Below are 23,275 nucleotides of genomic sequence, written 5' to 3' on the forward strand. Positions count from 1 at the left end.
CCTGTGCAGCCGCACAGCGTGCCTCCTCTCTCTCCTCTCTCACTCTCAGAGCGGCCCCAAAAATGCCATAAAAGGAGGGCATCGAAAAAAACCAGACCATTCTGGTTCCATGTAATAGGAAAATTCAAACGAGCCATTACACTAATCGTCAGGATCCATCTCGTCATCCTGTTCGGATGACCGGCCAGAAAACGCCTCATCAGATTCTGGTGAACCTTCTTCGCTTTCTTGATTTTCCAGTGACTCTCCCTCATCAGAGCCATCTTCATCGGTGACAGTCACTTTTGACTGAGTTTTGACAAGTTCTTGTATCCAAAGGGGACATTCGTCCTCAACACTATGCAACAGACTGCTACTCTCCATGTCGGTAAAATTTCCAGCAGTTTCTCAAGTACGTTTTCCAGAAGTTTTAGATGCTCGACATAAGCATTCTGGTAAGGGGTGGGCAAGGAATGAAAAGCGTTTGAAAAGCTGAGATTCTCTAATGAAACCTTTCTCACCCGCGCTCTCATTGAGATGCTGACGTATCGAGACTGTCCAATTGTGCCTTGGAGTGTATACATGGTCACGGATACCCTCAAATAGCTCCACCAGAAGTTTCCTGCAGAAGAAAATAAGATATGTAAAGCTATATAGCTACTAAATCAAGCAGGTTGGAAAAAATATGTCGACCCAAGTTTAACTTTGTTCAATCACACACACAGGGGTAGAGAGAGACTTTGAGAGAGCTCTCTCTCTCTCTCTCTCTGTCTCTCTCTCTTCTCACTTATGAGATGAGAAGGACGAAAACATTGATTCTGCACAGGACGTCTAAATTTTCCAGAGCCCATTGCAAGGAATGAGCATATCTGCTGATAAAATAATGGTTCACAAGGAAACTAAGTCCCCTAACATTTGAGGCTAAAATAAGTCCTTCAGGTTTAAGCTAACTTGATGCATAGAGTTCAAATTGACTTGGTCGCTATTATCATATAGAAAGACTTGCCTAGGAGCCCTTCAAGAGTTCAGTTATAAGAACCAGTGAAGAGTCATGATAAATATGGAGGATCACTATGGACTCATATGTTATTAGTGAAGAGTCACCATAAAAGAGGTACCCATATGTAACTCACAATTAATTAGTGAAGAGCTATATTTCCAAAAAAATAGGTAAGAGTCATGATAGAAATGAATGAAAGGGTCTAACCATAAATAATTAGTGGAGGGTCGTTATTTTAGATCCTGGATTTGTAGGGTGATTTCTTTTGAGTATGTTCTATTAGAAAAGAGCCTACACTAAGCTCAATATAGGGCCATGATCCAAACTACCACTGAAGTTGTTTGGTCTTATTGGTTGTTCGCTGACATGGGTGTTACTATCACCACTCCCACACCATTTTATTGTAAGAATAAGAGGGTCATCTATATTTAAAAAAATGCACAGTTCCATAGATGCACCAAGCATATTGAAGTGACTCTCACTTTGTATGCCATGAATTTTGGTAGGCACAATTTCCCTTTCATAAATTGCCTCCTCTAAGCAGCTCGCGGACGTCTTCAACACAACATATACTGCAACTCAATTCTCTTAATTTCTCTCTAAAAATCTCCATAATTTCTTTGAAACCATCTCAAGTTTGAGTGGAAGTGTAAATATATGGTGATATAAATGTATTATTCTATCTAATATTTTTGTTACTTTTCTGCATGTATATACTAGGAAGGTGATTCATCTTGAACCTTTCTTTGCAACAACCTGCACAGGGTTTTGTAACCCTATAAAATTAAAGCCTTACACAATTTTTCATAGTCTGAAATATGAATATTTTTTTCACTAAACTATCATTTGAGACAGGTTTTTCAAGTTTCCAATTGCTTTTTTATCGTAAATCAACTTTTTTCATGCTAAATGGCATTTGCAATGATAAATTTATAGAATCGTTATCTTTAGAAAGTTTGGCCGGAAAACTAATTTGGTTTTTAATTACAAGCGAATGAAATTGTCCAGAAAACTACAAGAAACCAACAAAATTTTGGTTCTACTTATTTAAAACCAATCCAGAAATGGAGTGAAAACATATACAAGTGGAAATTGTATTTGGCTTTATAAGAATTAAGGCAGCCACAGGGCCTGGCCATGTCCGTCCCAGCCCAAAGCCCGAAAATAAGGTTTCATGATGATGACGATTAATTAGATGACAAATTGAGTGACTGAGGATGTGTCGCAAAGTTCAAGATTTTTTTTTTTTTTTTTTTTTTGAGAACTTTGAAAGACAATAATGATTCTTGCACATAATTTTAGGTAAAAGTGGCTCAGCCCGACTCTTGGGCCACAATTTATGGCCCCGCCCCTAACCCCTCTTACTATGTATCTGGCCCTTGGTATCCAATGTACTATTTGATCACACAGACCTGACATATGAACGTGTAAGAGATGATAATGTCAGGGAAATGTATTTTATGCGTCTTAGGACCTAGTTTCTTAACTATATCCATTTTAATGTAAAAATCTTAACCAAAAAACAAATAGATGGTAAATTTATTAAAAAGGTATTATTTTTATTTTTACAGTTTAGGGGAATTCGCTAAAAAATCATATTTAGTTTCCTGAAATTAAATACTTGAATATATTTCATAATTCCCACTCAAGTTACACTTTTTGAAAGCATGAAGTTTGTTCTAATTTTATCTATTTTTTTATACATCGGATCAAGCTCAAATTTAGTATGTTTGTGTTTCTCATCATCATAACACCAATAAAATATTTAAAAATCATAAATAACCAAAATACCTTGTAATATTCAAAGATATTTAGGTAATTTTATTTATTTTAAATTAATTGTTAAATATATGTGTATATATATGATGATGAAAAGCAAGATAATACTAAATTTGAGCTTGATCAGATGTACAAAAAAAGAGATAAAATTAAAATGCACTTCATGCATTCAAAGGTGGAACTTCAATATGGGATAGTTAATATATGAAATTATTTTTAAATTTCAAAAATAAAATAGGATTTCCCTTGGCCACCATAGTTGAGATTCTCGACCCCAACTTTGGACCCAAAATCCAAATCCAAAAATAAATTTTTGATACAAAATACAAAATAATAGATATTTTGGAAAAAGGACTGGGTAACCCTATTTTCAGGAAGGAAATTTCATTTTCTATCTATCTCATCTCATCTCATCTCTCGTGTAGTCCTTCCCATGAAATATCCAATCTCACTTCAATAAGTTACTCCCCATCCACCCACTGTGCTTGTAATCAACGTGGTTCTGCAGTTCTAGGTGTGATTTTAATTGGGAAGGGACCCAACTTCTTGGAATAATTTCCATTTGTGGTTAACATCTAGCATGTAAGTGGAGGTTTTGGACTCTCACAGTGTAGCAACTTGCACTGTAGTGGCTTAGGATCCAATAGTGGCTGGCTAAGGTACTGCTATTTTTCTCAGGGATATAAAAGGACCAACCACATGAGGTTGCCCCAATTAAGACTACCATCCCACCCCATTCCACAATTAGGTGTGGCAACGGGTCAAGTCGGGCCGGGCCGGGCCGACCCTGGACCCAAAAATAACAAGAAGTATATATTTAAATACTACGTCAAATATTATAACTACAATATATAGTTATGTTTATTTAAATATTTTTAAAATATTATATATTTAGATATTATTTGAATTATAGTACTATTCAGATTTGGTACGGGTCGGGTCCACATAGATTTGGACTCGGACCCGTATATTATTTGGGTCCAATATTTGGACCCGGACCTGATCCGCCAGATACAATTTTTGGACCCATACGGTCGGGTCCAGGTCTATTGCCACCCCTGTCGACAATCTTTAATGGATAAGAAGGGCTCCTTGTCATCTCTCTGTCTCTCTCAAAAGTCTCAACACACCCTCCACCCTCTCCCACTCCTATAAATAGGGGTGACTCTTGGTGATCTTCACATCCTACTCTTTTATTAAGTGCTACTTGCTCATTGAAAATTGCTTCTAAGACTCTTTTCATCCTAGGCATACTCTTAATATCCGCCCTCCTCATCTCTTCTGAAGTTTGTGCTAAGGAGGTCAATGAAAATAAGCCAGAGAAGAAAGAAGTTGATGCTGGTAAGGAGTGTCATTCCATTTACAAACACGTTGCTTAGTTGTGTATATGTATTGTTTTTCAATAACTTTTGCATATTTAGTTAGATATGGAAATTCATTAGATGATGAATGTGAAGGTTTCACATCCTCCACTCAAAGTCCCCAAAATGTGAAAGTCTTTGTTTGGAAGAACTACGCCTTCCAGCCGTCCGCCGTGTTATCAGACGGCTGGGGCGATGCGAAGTTTCCTACAGAAGATTCACAATGCTTATTTGTATAGGTAAATACATGGACTCACTATGAATGCTATATAAGAACTCCAGAAATAATTGTTAAATTTCTTTTAAAATTTTGCCATTTTTTTTCAGACCACATGAAGATTTGTGCATGCCGTAGCGGCCTTAATATTATTCTTTGTATCGTTCCAAGTTCATCAGATGTCTCGGATTGCATCACTAAATCAAATATTAGCAAATAAATGAGGGATAAATATACATTATGTTATTAAAAACACGCTCTAATTGTTCACGATGAAGATTTTTCTGTAACTCCAAAAATCTTATTCTCGTTTTTTTCTCACTAAAAAATGACCAGTCGCGCTTGTTTCGCTGTGGCAGAGGAAGTTGTAGATAAGGAAGCTGCACAAACAGAGCACTACGGCAGTGGATACAGCCCTGGCTATGGTGGGCACGGTGGTGGATACGGCGGCGAGCATGGTGGTGGATATGGCGGCGGGCATGGTGGTGGATGTCGCCACAGATGCTGTGGCCATAGGGGGTGCTATTGTTGCTCCCAAACTGAATTTGACGCCCTCGCCAAAGCAGAGGTGAACACTGAGGCCAAGCCCCATAACTAGACTTTGAGTCTAATGTGGCCTGTGTGTTTGGTTACAAGTCATGTACTTATTATCCAGTATCTGCAGTAAATAAAGGGAACTTTGAGCTTGCCCTTCCTTAAGGTTAGCTATGCACAACCTTGTGCAATGTGGATTTTATATGTAGCCCTTTTGTGAATGGTTTATAAGTACCTTCCTTGTGTCATTGATGATATGAGTATGATGTTCCCTTTGATTTCTTTCTTTTTTCTTTTTTTTTTTTATGTTATTGCCTATTCATTTTCTGGTTCCAAAGTATTGCTTTAGTCTTGATAAGTAGATAAAGTTATTATTTCTTCTGGTTAAATACTTGTATTTGGTCTCATATTTTGGGCAAAGTTGATGGAGAATGTAGCAAGTAGAAACTAGCTAATGGCTTTAATTTAAGAAATGGTACCATTTCAAACTGGAAACCTTTTGTTCATTTGTATCTAATTTATGCTATAATAAAAAAATTGGATTTTCAATTATCTTAACAAATGTCATATTGATAGAGCGATATAAGTAGGGATCTTAAAAAATTTCCTAAACTATAAAATGCTCCACTTATAGGTGGAAATTATAAATAAGGTCGATCAACCTACATTTTTTCTATATTTTCAAAATTTCCTCTAGGTCCAAGAACATCCTCTGACCGACTTTTAATATATTTTTTTAGTGTTTCTATTAGTTGAGCACTATCCTAAAGCTTGGAGCAATACCCTACTAACAAAAAAATCAAAAAAAATAAAATAAAAACAAGAAAACAAACAACAAATTTGGACCTAGGATTCAATCCTCAGACCGAAAGGCAATCTTGAAAAAAATAAATAGAGCCATGATGACCGACCTTCTTAGTTATTTCTACCTATAAATGAAGCATTTTGTATTTTAGAAAACACTTTAGGGTCCGTATGTAAATCACTCTATTTTATAACAACAATGTTGATTCTGAAGATTCTTCATTATAAATTCATACTTTAAATTGTAAATATTCTTTGTTTTAAAATCATTAATCAAAATTAAAATTAGATATTTGAATTTTAGGAAAGACATGAGTTTGGAGTCTCACTTTGTCTTCAGTTTTGAGAAAGAGAATCCAGGAAATTGATCGAGATAAACATTTATGTATGGGTGTGGTTTCCATAAGGTTGCAACCTTAAACAATCCAATTAAGGTGCACCTCCAAATTTTATTATGGCATATAATTTTGATATAATTTTTTTTTTAAAATTATCTCAAAATCTATTTTCATAACTAATTGTAAAATTTTAAACTCCAAAAACGGTTAAAATCAAGTAGATCAATAAACATGAGGAAATCTTGAAAATGGACGGTCTAGATAAATTGTTGTAAGATGCACTATTTTTAGGATTCAAAATTCTTTTTATTTTTTATAGTCATATATCTCCATGTCGAGATGATCAATTAGAGTGTTTTTAAACATTAAAACAACATTTTTCGATAGATTTTTAAGGTGCATCAGTAGTTCTACATTTTAAGGCTGCAACCTTATATAAACTTTTTCCTTTATGTATTTAATATGCTTAGATATAGAGATTGAGAAGAGAATACGCAGGGAGAGATGATCAATGACTCCGTAAGAGCTAGTTTGAATGTCAGATTTAAAGGACCTGCACATTGAAAACGTTGTAAGTTTGATTGAAGACCTGCACATTGAAAAAGTTGTAAGTTTGATTGAAAAATCATGTTATTTTAGTTTATTATGTACTAGATTTTTTGGATGTCAAAGTTATTTTATTTTATTATGAACTAGATTTTTTGGATGTCTTTTAAGTTATTTTATTTTATTATGTACTAGATGTTTTGGATGTCTTTTAAAGTATTAGAAATTTGAGTTGTTCCTCAAGTGAAATAACCTTTTTCTTTTTAGTTTAATATAATTTTAATAAACTTATGAACCCTATGTTATTTATTTGGGAAAGGCTTCTATGCTTCCTTTATAGCATAGAAGTTCTATCCTTCCCGACCATCCAGCCGTCCAATTTTGATCAAGAGCGCCACTCACCGTTTGATCTTAAATCCAACGTCTCAAAGCATTTTTTTTAAAAAAATTTTTAATACAAATTTGATGAACATGAAATTTGGTACATGCCATTTTCTCATTGGGGCGCAGCTTTAAAAAAAAATTAAAAATAACTTTTTCATAAAATATAATGACTAAAATATCCCTTGAGTCTTTCAGAGGAATTTTGATCATTTTATTTTATTGAAAATATTATTTTTATATTTTTTGCTAGTGCGAGTTTAATAGAAGATTGGATGTCCAAAATTTGGTGTCAAAATACTTTATAGAAAAAAATTAAAACTAAAATAGTGTAGAGACTTGACATAGTGATTGGGGCAATCTTAACCATCCAGTCAACATGGACTGTTGGATATGGGGGAGGACAGAAATTCTATGTTGTAGGAGAAGTATAGAAAACTTGCCCTAATTATTTTTCATGTAGAATTATAGTGGTGGAGTTCTACTACCTCGAGAAATTTCACATTCCGCGTAATAGCGCCATTCCTCAAGAAATTTACTGCAACAAAAATTTCCTCCTATCAGAGGAAATTACTTTAGTAAAAGATCCAGTCATAATGAACTTATTGATGTCTTGGATCCTATTGGAATATATATATATATATATATATATACCGATTTCTATTTTTACTATGTGTGTGTAAGAGAAAGAGATTATATAGAATTTTTTTAAAAAAATGGAAATTTAAAAAAAAAATGATCGCACTTCTATGTAACCCTTCTCTATAACATTAAAATAAAGAAAACACATTGTAATGTTCCACAATAGGCTCTGGTTTCGTGGCTTGAACATTCAGGAATAATGAAAGGAGCCTCAAACTATTTCTATATTTGGTTTGGGAGGTCTACCCCTATCTGCTTCATTGTTTTCATAGGGCATATATTTAAGGATGTCACATTGTCAATGAGCACCCTCCCTATCTCATATCCTTCGATGAAAACGGTGATATACAGTGGTTGGACGTGAAAGCGGTTAAAGCTAGTTGGGATGTTGTCGTCCGTGAGCACAATTGGCATTGGTGTTGTCAACTAGTTGATCAACCCACTTAGCTCTTCTGGTTGGATGTGCGTCTTGGCGAGGACCTTCTCGATCTAGGTCCTATGTGTTGGTGAGTTGGCGAGCAACTCCAAGATGGAGATATGAGCTTGGATCTTGCCAAGATGAGCTAGCAAATCATAAGTGCTCGAGTTTACTCCTGACTCCTTTTGGGGTTCTTGATTTATGGTAATCGCTAGTTGCTTGGGCTCGTAGGTTGTCCCTATTCTTTCTTTGAGGGTATCAGCCATCAAACGGATGGGCTTGAATACTCGGCCTCTTCGAGTCAAGTTGTCACCTGGTTGAAGCTCGATAGGGTCGGCCTTTGCGAGAGTGATGGGGTACTTTGGAGTGTTGGCCCCTCGAATGGAGGATGATCCCTTCTCATTAATCTAGACCACATCGATTTCTAACATATCGTCTTCATCATATTGGTCTCACTTAGGTGGATTGTCGAGGCTTTGAGGCGAAGGGTCACTTTTAGAAGATCCAATTGGTCCTCTTGGGGTTCTTGAAGGTGGTGACCACAAGGGAGTATGAATTGAGTCGGGACTTTTTTTTTGTCTCCATTCTCGATCATGTGAATGACAACATTTCCTTTTGGGTTGTCCTGAGTTTTTTTCTTTCCGGCTATTGTGGCCGTATTTTTCAAAAGAGGGTTTGTGAACATACCCATGTTTTGATTAGGCTCTTCAACAGGCTAATTTTTCAGTAGGACATGATGTCCCCCGCTATCGATCAACACTTGAATAACCCGTTTCGAATGATAGCAATTTTAGTTGTCATGTGCATGATTTCATTGCCATTTGCACCACTTTCTCTTGTCCGTGACTTGGAATGGTGACTCGGATGGTGCTGGGAGGTAAACCATGTCTTTAGATAGGAGCAATTCCCGTACTTTTTCTAATGGGTCTTTGAGAGGAGTGAAATTACCCACTCTCATTTGGTTATTATTTTGAGTGTTGACTCTAGGCCGACCCTTTTGGTTTTGATTCTGATTCCTTCGTTGAATGAAAAAACCTCGAGCCGGCCCGTTAATGGCAATTTCATTAACCTGGCCGGAAGGATTCCCCTTGTTGTTGTTATTGTTGTTTTTATTTATCTTGTTTTGAGGAGTGGTTATAGGTTTGTTCCCAAGTCTAGTGTTGAGAGGTGTTCCTCTGACCCTTTCGTGATGTGCCACCCGCTCAGTCAAGGAGTAGAAAGAGTAAGGGATAAGACCTTGGCTGAAGAATGTCCTATATTCAGAAGTGGCCTTTTCTAAGGCCATGGAGATCTTGGTCAGGTTTGTGAGTGGACATTCAATGGCCCGTATGACCACCTTGTGGAATCAATTGATGAAGTTTTCAAAGGATTCTCCTGGATTTTGTTTTGTTGCACTGAGTTCACCCAATCAGAGAGGCCTTGGTGTCAATCCACGAAAATGAGAAACGAATAAATTGAACATTTCATCTGGAGTGATGTACGGTTGATTACACATCATTCTTCGATGCCAGTTCAAAGCTTGGCTAGAAAACGTTTTCAAAAATATGGCCTTCAATTGATTTGGCCTATCTCACAAAGCTCGATCGGAGAGAAGGTAGGCGTTAACGTGGGTATCTGAATCTCTCTTCCCGTCGAACTTGTTTCGAATTTCTAGGATGATGAATCCAAAGGGAAGGTCCTCCATGCCTCCTAAGGTCACATGAACCAGGGCCTTTTGGGGTAAAACATCGTGAATGCCCAGTCTCATAAGCATGTCTTACATTGCTTTCATGATTCCTTCGTATTAGGCATTCGGCATGATGGTAGGCCCACTAACTGGTAGGTTCCCAAGTGTAGACTAATGAGTCAAGTCTTGGGATATGTATTGGACATATGGACCTGAGGTTAATGAGCCACAGTCATCGGGGTGGTTTGGTATACGTGGGCTTGAGGGATGTATTGTGCCATAGGTGTCGCAAACGGCTAAAGGAATTGTACGGTATGTTGGACCAGATGGATTGCAAGGACCGATTGAAGAATTGGTTGACTTGATTGTCCTATAGTAATAAGTTGGTTTGGGACCGACACATGTGTTGGGGCTTGAATAATCTAGCCTCGGTCAACTAAACTTTGGAGGGCAGCTTAGATACCTACATCCCCTAGGGGTCGGTTCAGGTCGATACCTTTGTTTCGTACAATGTTCAAGTTATCATGAGTTGTACTATGGTGGCTTGAGGCTAGGTTAGATCCCCTAGAACTAAGTGGGTCCTGGTTATTAGGGTTTTGAGGTTGTCGTGGCTCAAAATTTTCTTGATTTGAGTTAGGGAATGAGCATTTGACACTACATGAACCTTCTCCTTCACTCTATTCTTACTTTGGGTGCCTAAGAGCCCTTGAAGGATGACCCCAGGTCGAACCCCTTGATCATTCAAAGTTTTTTGGGTTGAGCTAGCTTAAAAGCAACATATATTTCAAGATCTAGAACCGATCCATTAGACTCTTCCTCTAATTGAAGACTTGGGCACCAAAAAATGGACAAACCCGGGTTGTGGCCATAATCCCAAGGGATTGCGGCATACTGGTCCCTAGGTTTGGGAACGCTAGGTTTGGAGTCGGTAGTGGAGCAATCATCATAGTCGCCTTGGGTGGCCGACATGACGACTTCTCCCTATTTGAACTTAGTCTCAGAACATGATCTAGACTCGATGGACTAGGACCTGATCTAGACTTGGGCCTTGCTAGATTTGATAGCCTAGGTTGGGGCCTTGTGCTAAGGTGAGCCGAGTCTAATTCCAGCCACAAACCCTAAACTAAGACCAAGGCTAGGGCTGGACCAGATGGACCTTGCTAGACTCGATAGGCTTCGGTTTAAACCCTGAGCTAAGACGAACATAGTCTAGTTCTAGAGGCAACTCTATACATTGATCTAGGCTAGGATCTAGATTGAGATCTAGACTAGATGGGTACGAGTCTTGGTTCGGACCAAGAGGGGACTTAGGTTCGGACCTGGGCGTGAACCTGGTTCGCACCTGGGCGTGAACCTGGTTTGCACCTAAGCTAGGCTGAGCACAAGCCTGGGCTTTACCTAGAAGGATTGGATATCAGAACGTGTGTTAACCCCGACTGGATCAAGGTTGCGTTTGGCACAAGCCCTTGGCTCAGACCATAAGGGGGACTAGGTTCGAACCTAGGTGTAAACCTGGTTCAGACTTGGGCTAGGCTGAGCACAAGCTTGGACCTGGACCCAGAAGGTTTCAAATTTAGATCGAATATAGACCTGGACTAAGGTCTAGGTGAGATTTGGCGTGAACCTTGGCTCAGACCAGAAAGGGGCCTAGGTTCAGATCTGGGTATAACCTTGGTTCGGACATGGGCTAGACCGGGTACAAGCCTAGACTTAGACTCAGAAGGTTTCAACTTCGACCAAAAGTGGATCCGAGCAGAGATCTAAGACTAATCAATTGTAATAAGCAAACAAAACACTCGAATTTTTTTCCCTAAACTGTGGATAGGCTAGGTTTGAGTAGGTCCCTAACTATAGAAATGCGGCTAGGTTTTTAAAATTGCTATCGGAGAATGAGGAGGAGGAAAAAAGTGCGGGACTTGTGCATGAAAGCAAAGACCGGACTTTTTGTACTTCCCCATAAAAAGGATTTTCCTGAAAATTCTCTGATGAAAACTGTTTTGAAAAGAGATTTTAGCAAAAGATAACGAATATGATTCAAATTGGTGCGAAATCTTTTTTTGAGGATTTTTTTTCTTCATGCACGGGTCTAGCTCGAAATGCCAGGCGCCAAACTCTATAGTGCAAATCCAAATGATCTGAAGATGAGATTCGACCAGTTCTGAAAAATAAACTTATTTTTTTAAAAGTGATAGAGATTAGGACAATGGTCCCCTATCCAAAATCCAAAGCTTCTCTGTAGGACACTTCTCTCACTCATCAATTAAATTCTCTCTCTCTCTCTCTCTCTCTCTCTCTCTCTCTCTCTCTCTCTCTCTCTCTCTCTCTCTCTCTCTCTCTCTCTCTCTCTCTCTCTCTCTCTCTCTCTCTCTCTCTCAATGAAATGTATTTTCCTTTCAATTGATATTTTATCCCAAAAAAAAATCTAAAAAATTAATAAAAAATAAGTAACTTTTAGGTCTCAACCTTAAGATTTCAAATCTTGCTTAGAACTTCTACAGCTAATTACACACATATCTAGAACTTCCTAAGCTTCGAGCACATTATCAAACACACATACTTAGAACTTCTTTAATATTACTGCAGGTTGTTAAATACAGACACCTAGAGCTTCTTTGTGATTCCAGCAGGTTATCGAACACTGAAACTCAAAACTTCTTACCGTAACTTCTTTCTTCCTGACAAAAAAGAACTTCCAATTTTTAGGGAACATTTACCTTCTAGTTATCAAACAGACCCTTAAAGAGAGAAAGTCACTCGATTACTTTCAAGGTGCTTTTTTGGGGGTATTTTGGTCATTTTGTTCGTCACGAATAATTTTTTATATATTTTTATTAGGTGCGCCTTAATGAGAAAAGCACACAGCTAAAATTTTAAGTGATTTGAAGTTGTAGAAAGAAAAACTAAAATTTAACTACCGGACATCCGGAATCATCAGATCGGCCGAGAATCAATTTGAAACATTGTACTCATATGTTCATATGAACTAGTGGACTAATCTCATCTTTTCCCTTTAGTTGGATAAATATAAGAATTTTTTTGTCTCTATTCTTCCCCACTAGGATTTTTTTGGATTTGTGTCTTATTGTCTCTATCTTTCCTTATTGGGATTTGTTTGGATTTGTGTTTATAAATTACTTAGGCTATAACTGGCTTGGTGATTAAAAAAAAAAGGTCTAACTAGATGTCAATCCCGGGATTTGTTCAGATTAGGGTTTCTTACTTAGACAGGAGTATCATTAGCTTGGTGAACAAGTAAGACCTAAATTGAATCACAGTCTTTGTTTATAAAATTTAGGGTGTCCTAAGTGTGACTTTTTACAAGATTAGTGAGAAGCACCTCCTTTGTAAGTCCTATCAAACAGTTATATAAATAACATAAAATTGATAGCTATAATTTAAAAAATAATATAGTGAATGAGAATATGGCAATGCTCACTTCGAACCATGTTAGACGTATGCCTAGTGAAATGAGTAAATTATGTATGTGATATTTAAATATAACAAATAAAATGTAACACGTTAAATTGAGTAACACGAATAGAGCATCAATGCGAACATAATTATTAAAAATATAGCTATATTTATTAGTCAAGAAATAAATTAATTAGTGAAAAGTCACAACAGATGATAGGTTGTAATCATAGAAAGAGATAGTCACCATATAGTGTACCCATCTATCATTCATAAATAATTAGTGAGGAGCCACAATAAATGATAGGTTATAATCATAAGTAACGAGTGAAGAGTCATTATTGTGAGTTCAAGAATTCTAAGGAGGTGTCTTTTGAGTAAGGGAACAAAATTATATATCTCTGTACCCTACAATCTCTCTATAGTTATATTTGTTAATGTTCTAATACAATATAATATACATTATCATCATCATCATCATCTAATTATAAAATTGTAGCTATATAATATACTTATAGTATTTAATTAGGATTCTACTTATTTGTGCAATTATTATGATATTCATTAGAATAATACAATTGTATTATTAGTATCATTAATGGTATCTATAGCAATCACAATTTTTAATTTTATTTAATTACTAAAACTAATAATTATTATATTCAAAATTATTAATTATAACAATTTAAACAATTATAAGTAGAGTAGGATGGAGCACGACTCAAATATGCATCCTCTCATTGTACCTTTTCACTTATAAGTAATCAGTGAACAGTTATGATATATATGGAGAGTCACTATGGATAAAATGTTGTATCCTATATGTAATTAGTGAAGAGCCACCATAGAAGGGGTACCCATATGTAACTCATAATTAATTAGTGAAAAGCTATATTTCAAAAAAAATAGCGAAGAGTCATGATAGAAATGAATGAAAGGCTGTAGTGATAAATAATTAGTGGAGGGTCAGTATTTTGGATCCCAGATTTGCATGGTGATTTCTTTTGAGTATGTCCTATTAGAAAAGAGCCTACACTAAGCTCAATATAGGGCCATGGCCCAAACTACTACTGAAGTTGTTTGGTTTTAATGGTTGCTCCATGGGTGTTACTGCTACCACTCCCACACCATTTTATTGTAATAATAAGAAGAGGATCATCTATATTTTAAAGAATGCAGGGTTCATAGATGCACCAACTCACTTTGTACAATTTCTCTTTCATAGATTGCCTGGTCTGAGCAGCTCACAGACGTCTTCAACACGAGTATAAATATATGGTAACATATATGTATTCTATATAATTTTTTTGATCCTTTTCGGCTTCTAGATACTAGGAAAGTTATTCATCCTGTACATTTCTGTGTAACAACCTGTACAATCTGTACGGGGTTTTGTAACCCTATAAAATTAAAGCCTTAACACAAATTTTTCATAGTCTGAAATGTGGATATTTTTTTCGCTGTAATTTCTTTTCAGACAGGTTTTTCAGGTTTCCATTTGCTTTATATCGTAAATCGTCAACTTTTTTCATCCTAAATGGAATTTGCAATGATATGTTTATAGAATCGCCATCTTTAGAAAGTTTGGCCGGAAAACTAATTGGATTTTTAATTACAAGAGAATGAAAATTGTCTAGAGATCTATAAGAAACCTGCTAAATTTAGGTTCTACTTATTTAAAACAAATCCAAAGATGGAGTAAGAGCGTATACAAGTGGACATTGTGTTTGGCTTTATGAGAATTATGGCTTTCATCATGTCCGGCTCGAAGCCCGATAAAACGTTATGATGAAAGTGATGATGATGAATTAGATGTCAAATTGAATGGCTAAAGGTTTGTTACGAAGTTCAAAATTTTTTCTTTTTTTTTAAAAGCCTTTAAATATAGTCAATAACATATCACAACCACTTAATTTTGAAATCTAAATGACAATAATGATCCGGACCTCCTTGAACTATCCCTATTTTGAGCTATTAGCTCCCAAGGGTTGCAGGGTACATTAATAATGATGCATACACATGAAATTCAAACAGTTGACCAAATGCCCACACACCTATTTTTAGATAAAACTTTATCGAATTAATAAATGATGTGAACACGTCAATTGTATTCATTGACCATGCCAAGCTTTGGATTGCACTCAAGCCTCATATTTATCAAATGCATTATTGTACGTACCTAACAACACGTTTTAGATACCTATCTCTTATGTTGTTGTTGGATTTGTTTCTATCCAAAATCACCTACATAAAAAAATCTCATATTTTGTAGGATTGAGATGTTTTTATATTTTGTAGGATTGAAATATTGCCATATTTTGTGAGATTGAGATTTATATTCATAAGTTTCATAAAAGAAATAGAAATCTAAAAAGATTAGGACTCGTGGATTTATCTCTAGGTCTTTTGAGATATATGTAATACAAAGTTTCCTATTTTGTGTGAATTCCTAATTATATATATGGGATGAAAGTGCAGAGAATTTGTTTACCCAATTTGGGTCACCATATGGAAATGGTGATTCCTCTAGAGAGAGTGGGAGGTAGAGCTGCATAAGATGCGATTTCCTCACCGAGAATAAAGTTTCTTTTGGACAAAAACATTGGGATAGTGCATCTTTTAGACTCCCAAAGATTGAAAGGCTTATTTGTTTCTTGTAGATAAGCAGTTCCCATAGAGATTTTGAGTTGTTCCCTTTTTAGTTAGAGAAAAAGTAAGTTTCTCGTTGCTCTCGTATCTCTATCTGGTATTGTTGGTAATGGTTACCAGAAGTAAAGAGAAGAAATGGAGAGTTGTTTAAAATGGTTTGCTTGGCTTGGGGTTTTTTGTCAAGGTTTGTTCCAAAATCTTTGATGTAACTTTCATTAGTATATTGGATTTCAATTTGTCGTGCCCGTAGATGTAGCCTTTTAGGGTGAACCACATAAATCTTTGTGTTCTTATTGTATGTGTTTCATGGTTTATTTTTCATGCTGCATTTGCCAAATATTGACCCATCGGGTTTATTGCTTTCGCACGCATAACAAGTGGTATCAGAGCGAGGTTGAGCCAAGTAGCCCGATTTAGGGTTTCAACGCAAGGTTCGAGGTGGAGAATTTGATGAAAAGCATTACTTTTCAGCAAGAATAATGAAGAAATTTTATTTGGTAAAAGTTGAAGAATCCATGATGCTATCCAATAGATGTTGGCGTGGTGAGCAGGTGATTTTGATACCAAGGTAGAGATTGTTGGATTTGATGCTATCCAAAATCAACCCACATAAGAAAATCTCATATTTTGGGGTATTGATTGAGATTGATCCATATTATGTGAGATTGAGATATTCCCATATTTGAGATATTATCATATTTTGTGAGATTGAGATATTGCCATATTACTTGGGATTGAGATTGATATTAATAAGTTTCTTAAGGAAAATAGAAATCCAAAAAGATTAGGACTCTTAGATTTATCTCTTGGTCTCTTAAGATATACGTTATATCAATAGGAAGTTTTCTATTTTAGGTAGATTCCTAATTATATTTATGGGATGAAAGTGCAGAGATTTTAGTGTGCCCAATTTGGATCACCATAGGGGAATGGTGATTCCCCTAGAGAGATAGGGAGGTAGAGCCTCATGCGTATAAGATGCGATTTCCTCCTAGAGAATAGAGTTTCCTTTGGATAGAACATTATGATGGTGTCTCGTTTAGACTCCCGAAGATTGAGATGCTTATTTCTTGTAGAGAAGCGGGTCCCATTAAGATTTTGGATGGTTTCCTTTTTAGTGAGATAAAGTCTCGTTTGTTCTCAAATTTCTCTTCCTTTACAATGGTCTAGTTATGAAATAGAGATGAGAGATCGGCAGTGGTGCCGTTTGGGAGAGCGGGTTTAAAAGGGTTGCTCGACTATGTTTTTGTTGAAGTTTGTTCCAAAATCTTTGATGTAACTTTCATTGGTATAGTGGATTGATGTTTGCCGTGGTCATGGATATAGCCCTCTTGGGGAACCACATAAATCTTTGAATTCTTGTTGAATGTGTTTCATGCTTTATTTCTCATACTTTATTTGCCAAATATTAACCCATCAGGTTTTTTTACTTCCACGCGCACAACAAGTAGTATCAGAGCACAACACTTGTATAATATTACGGGCGGTGATTTCATGCAATGGTGGTAATATAGTATAATGCAACCACACTTCCTATAAATCATGTTTTTTGGTATTTATATGACCTAAAATTTTACACACACACTCTCTTCATCTCAATAATAAATCTCAAAAAAAAAAAGTTTGATTTGAACTCTAGATATGGTCAAAAGGAGTCCCCCTCCAACAACGAATCTAGACTATTCATTGGTGAATTTCAAGATCTTAGCCTTTACAAACTCAAAATCATTTTTTTCTTCTTTAACATTGTTCATTTAATGATAATAAAGCTATCAAAAAAAATTAAAAAAGAAAAAAATCCTTCTAAGGCTTAGGTCTAAGCATCTTATCAAAATGGACAGTCTATATTACTATTTGTGATTGTTCATTACAATGAAAAGAGTGTATATTTTAAATTTTGGATCAAACATTGTTTTTGAAGATGATTTCATTATACTATGATACAACCATTGCATGAGATCACTACCCTTATATTACATGTTGAATTTTTTTTGGTGAACCCTTCATATATTGTAGAAGTAGTATCTCTAAATTTTGTATGGCGAACTAGTCGTAGTATCAAAAACCTTATGATGGCTTGAAAATCAATTTCCGTCCACCTTCAAATATTGAAAAGACAATGTCCAAATACCTCGTTACAAATCTATTATTTTGAGAACTTGAGATTATTATTTTTTCATATCAATAGATCTTGAGGTCAAGATAATAAATTAGAAAGTTTTCCATCAATTGAAAGCTCTCTTCTAAAATATTTTTAAAATGCACCTTACTTCAATAGTATAAAGTGAACACCTTATATAAACTTCTTCCTTAAAGATATAGTAATAGAGGAATTTTTGTCTCGTAGGACCAAATCATAGATTTAGTCCCATGATTAAAATACCATGCCGGGAGAATTAGTTTGATCCAAAAATTTTGGATCATCCTTCACTAATGTGAACCTAAAAAGAATATTCTTGATTTGCATTACAGCAAAATTCTCCAATCAATTCTAGCTTCAAGAATAACTATCGAGTATTCATTTGATGGCTGATCACATATAGGGTTTCAAGAGTTCAAAGTAGTTTTTCTTTTGTGCTTCATCTTAAAAGTGATCACAAGTAGGGATGGCAATGGGCCGGTCCTGTATAGGCCCCTGTCCCGATGGGGCCAACCAAGGCCTGGCTCGGCATGGACCACTAGACTAAAGAGGCCCTCTCCAAAATAAAATAGGATTTCTCTTGGCCACCATTGTTGAGGTTCTCGAACCCCAACAAATTGAATCCAAAATCCAAATCTGAAAATACATTTTGATACAAAATAAAAATTATAGAAATTTTTGGATCAAAAACCAAAATCCATCTCTAAGATGATTTTTGTAGAAAGGACTGTCTAACCCTATTTTCAAGAAGGAATTTTCGTTTTCTCTCTCATCTCATATCTCGTGTAGTCCTTCCCATGACTTATCTAATCTCACTTTGACTCCTGTACTTGTAATTAACAGGGTTCTACACTTCTAGATGTGATTTTAATTGGGAAGGGACCTAACTTCTTGGAACAATTTCCATTTGTGGTTAATATCTACCATGTAAATGGAGGTTTTGGATTTTATATGGCCTCTCACAGTGTAGTAAGTTGTAGTGTAGTGGCTCTAGGAACCAATATTACTGCTGTTTTCTTAAGGATATAGAAGGGCCCATCACATGAGTTTGGCCCAATTAAGACCACCACCCAACTGCACCACTTGGATATGTAATGCATTAAATGTACATTGTCCCACCCCCTTCCACAATTAGGTGTGGCAACAGGTCGGATCGGGTCGGACCAGACCGAACCCAGACTTGATAGGACCTGAACAGAAAAATAATAAAAAATATGAATTTAAATACTATGTTAAATACACACATGTATTATTTAAAGGGTGCGGTTTGTATAGAGCCTACGCTCTAAACAATAAAATTAGGGCTTACCTTCAAATATTATCAAAAAATGTGCTTTCAATGCTAAAAATCTTTATGATTGTCTTAAAATATATTTTCATCTTTATTTATAAATTTTAAAGCTTCAAAAATAGTGTAGATTGACAGATCTATGAAATCTTGAAAATTGACGATTCAAAAGTGCATTACAAAATACCCTTTTCCAAAACTTGAAATCTATTTTTTTTCTCATGTCCATGCAGCTTGATGTCGAGGTTATCAATTTGAGGATATTTGGGTATCAAAACAACCTCTTCTAGTGAAATTTGTGAGGTAGGCTCTAATTTGATTGTTTAGAGCCTCGGCTCTATATAAACTTTTCCCTTATTTAAATATTATAACCAAAATATATAATCATATTTATTTAAATATTTTATATTTAGATACTATGAATAATAACACTATTCGGGTTTGGTACGGATCGGTACCACATGAACCCAGACCCAAAGAGTGTTCTCGTCCAATATTTGGACCAAGACCTGATCCGTGGGGTCCAAATTTTGGACCCATACTCGGACCCATGTTGAGTCCAGGTCCATTCCAGCCCCTATCCATAAGCTTCAATGGATAATAACGGCTCCTTGCCCTTGTGATCTCTCTCGCTCTCTCTCTCAAGTCTCAACGCACCCTCCATCCTCTCCCACTCCTATAAATAGGGGTGATTCTAGGTGATATTCTCATCCTTCTCTTTTATCAAGTGCTTCTTGCTCATTGAAAATGGCTTCTAAGACTCTTTTCATCCTATTAACACTCTTGATTGCCTTCCTCCTCACCTCTTCTGACGTTTGTGCTAAGGCGGTCAATGAAAATAAGCCAGAGAAGAAAGAAGTTGATGCTGGTAAGTGGTGTCATTGCATTTACAAACACGTAGTTTAGTTGTGTATATGCAGTGTTTTCCAATAACTTTTGCATATTTAGTTAGATATGGAAATGCATTAGATGATGACTGTGAAGGTTTCACATCCTCTACTCAAAGTCCACAAACACAAAATGTGAATGTCTTTGTTTGGAAGAACTACGCCTTCCAGCCGTCCGCTGCGATATCAGACGGATGGGGCGATGTGAAGTTTCCTACAGAAGATTAACAATGCTTAGTTGTATAGGTAAATACATTGACTCACCATGAATGCTATATAAGAACTCCAGAAATAATTGTTAAATTTCATTTTAAATTTTGCCATTATTTTTCTGACCATTTGAAGATTTGTGCATGCCGTAGCGGCCTAACTATTCTTCTTTGTATCATTCCGAGTTCATCAGATGTCTAGGATTGCATCACTAAATCAAATATTAGCAATTAAATGAGGGATAAATATACATTATGTTCATAAAAACACGTCCTAATTGTCCACGATGAAGAATTTTCAATGACTCCAAAAATCTTATTCTCATTTTTTTCTCGCTAAAAAATGACCAGTCACGCATGTTTCACTGTTGCAGAGGAAGTTGTAGATACGGAAGCTGCACAAACAGAGCAATACGGTGGTGGATACGGCCCCGGCTATGGTGGGCGCGGTGGTGGAGGCTATGGTGGGCGTGGTGGTGGATACGGCGGTGGGCCTGGCTATGGTGGGCGTGGTGGTGGATACGGCGGCGGGCGTGGTGGTGGATATGGCGGCGGTGGTGGATGCGGCTACAGACGCCAATGCTGTGGCTATAGGGGGTGCTATTGTTGCTCCCAAGCTGAGTTCGACGCCCTCGCCAAAGCACAAGTGAGCACTCTGGCCAAGCCCCATAACTAGACTTTCAGTCTAATGGGGCCTGTGTGTTTGTTTACAAGTCATGTACTTATTATACAGTATCTGCAGTGAATAAAGGGCACTTTGAGCTTGCCCTACCTTAAGGTTATCTATGCATAACCTTGTGCTATGTGGATTTTATATGTAGCCCTTTTGTGAATGGTTTATAAGTATCTTACCTTGTGTCATTGATGATATGAGTCTGATGTTATTTTTCTTTTTTCTTTTTCTTTTTTTTTTTTGTTATTGCCTATTTATTTTCTGGTTGGAAAAGAGGTATTGCTTTAGTCATGATAAGTAGAGAAAAGTAGTATTTCTTTTGGTTAAATACTTATATTTGGTCTCATATTTTGGATAAAGTTGATGGAGAATGCGGCAAGTAGCAACTAGCTAATGGCTTCAGTTTATCAGTTTAAGAAATGATATCATTTCAAACTGGAAATTTTTTGTTCATTTGTATCTAATTTATGCTATAATAAAATAATTGGATTTTCAATTATTTCAACAAATGTCATATTTTATAACAAAAATGTTGATAATGAATATTCTTCATTATATTCATTCCTTAAATTGTGAATATTCTTTGTTTCAAAATCCCTAATGAAAATTTAGGATCAGATATTTCAATTTTAAGAAAGGAGTTTGCCGTCTCACTTTATCTTTAGTTTTGACTTTTGAGAAACAGAATCTAGGAAATTGCTCGAGATAAACAATTATGTACTTAATATGCTTAGAGATAGAGATTGAAAGAAGAATATGATGATCTGTGATTTCTTAAGAGCCAGTTTGGATGTTAAATATAAAGAACCTTCACATTAAAAATTTGTAAGCTTGATTGAAATATCTTCTTGCTTTATTTTATTATGTACTAGATTTTTTGGATGTCTTTAAAAATATTAGAAGCAGATTTTATTCATTAATTGTCCTTATTGAACTTCACTCCTTAATAAAAGGGTGCAGTTTGTATTGAGCCTAAGCTCTAAACAATCAAATTAGAGCCTACCCTCAAATAGTATCGAGAAATGTGGTTTCAGTACCGGAAATCTTTGTGATAGCCTTAATATATAAATAAAGTTTTAAACTTTAAAAATAGTGTCGATCAATAGATCTTTGAAAACTTGAAAATCTTGCAAATTAACGGTCAAAAAATGCGTAACAAAATACACTAATTCCAAAATTGTTTAGATCCTTTATATAAACGTTTCCCTTAATAAAAATTTCTACCAACCTTGCTAACTTTTTTATGTACGGGTCTATCAAAGAAATGTTGTAGAAAAGAAATGTAGTTATTCACAATGCATAGAGAAATGGGAAAATAAAGACAGATGATTGTAAATAAAGATTTTATCACAAAGAAAAGTACAATGGGATTGAGACTGTTTACCTTTTGTACAAAGTGGCCACAATTAATCCTAACCATTGAATGTGAAATTGGGAAGCTGCATTACGCCATTTACAAAATTCAAAGTTCAAAAGAAATCTTCTTATTATAATACCAGCTTCGTAGCTTCAAATTCAATTTCAAGTTAAAAAACAAAGAGAACTTTAATATAACAAGAGTCAAAACCCAATCCATAGTTAACATTCCCAAAGTATAAAATCATTGACGAAATTTTACCCTATATCATCATATTGACTAAAAGTAAGTTATAAAATATCACATCCAAAATTATTGGTAATTTGATTGTTAGCCACACAATTGTATTACGGTAAATAGAATTATAAGTAATTATGCCCTTTTGTTTTGGCGATCATAGTCATCCCAAAGTGTATTAGCAATGCATTCTTGCTACTCCATGTTATCTCTCTATCGGTCTGATGATCTACACTACCACACTGAATTGATTTGAAATTATTTGTTTCTTCAATTGATTTAAATTAATGATCCTTAACATCCTCGTTGTAGAGCCAGCCATGGCAACTTATTACAATTCAAATATGATCATATAAAGTGCAAACAACAATGACTCCTCTGACTTGTTTATAAACAACAATAACTCCTTGCCTACAAAGGCTCCAGAGAAAAGGAAACCAAGAGTCATGGACTCATAGAACACTTCTCTAATCTTTGAGAGTTTGCAATAGCAATCATTTTGTTTCTCTACAAACCCTTTACAAAGGGCGTGCTCTGCCCTCCAAAAATCTCAAGCGTGTTTTGCCCTCCAAATCTCTATCAAAATTTGACTTGCAAAATTTCTGCAAAGCCGCAAACTTGCAAAGAAACAACCTTTTGTGCAAATCAAATATCTGTGCAAGCTTCTTATGATGCGGTGAGCGTGGAAGAACATACGATCTTCATATTGCAGCAATTTTCAAAGTAAATCTCAGTTTGCACCAATTTGAAACCGGCCCT

At 35.9% G+C, this 23,275-nt stretch overlaps 1 protein-coding gene and 1 long non-coding RNA gene across 2 annotated transcripts; both read left to right on the forward strand.

The window, feature by feature from the left end:
- Window positions 1-3,937: 3,937 nt before the first annotated feature.
- On the forward strand, window positions 3,938-5,152 carry LOC148780139 (uncharacterized). Its single transcript, XR_016042590.1, has 2 exons — window positions 3,938-4,099; window positions 4,696-5,152. It is a non-coding gene; the product is annotated as an uncharacterized LOC148780139 (long non-coding RNA).
- A 14,705-nt stretch (window positions 5,153-19,857) lies between these two features.
- LOC148780140 (uncharacterized) lies at window positions 19,858-21,119 on the forward strand. Its single transcript, XM_088849535.1, has 2 exons — window positions 19,858-20,021; window positions 20,624-21,119. Exons 1-2 carry the CDS (start codon window positions 19,901-19,903, stop codon window positions 20,923-20,925), a joined length of 423 nt encoding a protein of 140 aa, XP_088705661.1. The 5' UTR covers window positions 19,858-19,900; the 3' UTR covers window positions 20,926-21,119.
- The last annotated feature ends 2,156 nt before the right edge of the window (window positions 21,120-23,275 follow it).

Source organism: Amborella trichopoda, chromosome 10 (genome assembly GCF_054954075.1).
Source record: "Amborella trichopoda isolate Santa Cruz 75 chromosome 10, AtrichopodaSantaCruz75HAP2 v2.0, whole genome shotgun sequence".
In the NCBI taxonomy this organism is placed as follows: Eukaryota; Viridiplantae; Streptophyta; class Magnoliopsida; order Amborellales; family Amborellaceae; genus Amborella; species Amborella trichopoda.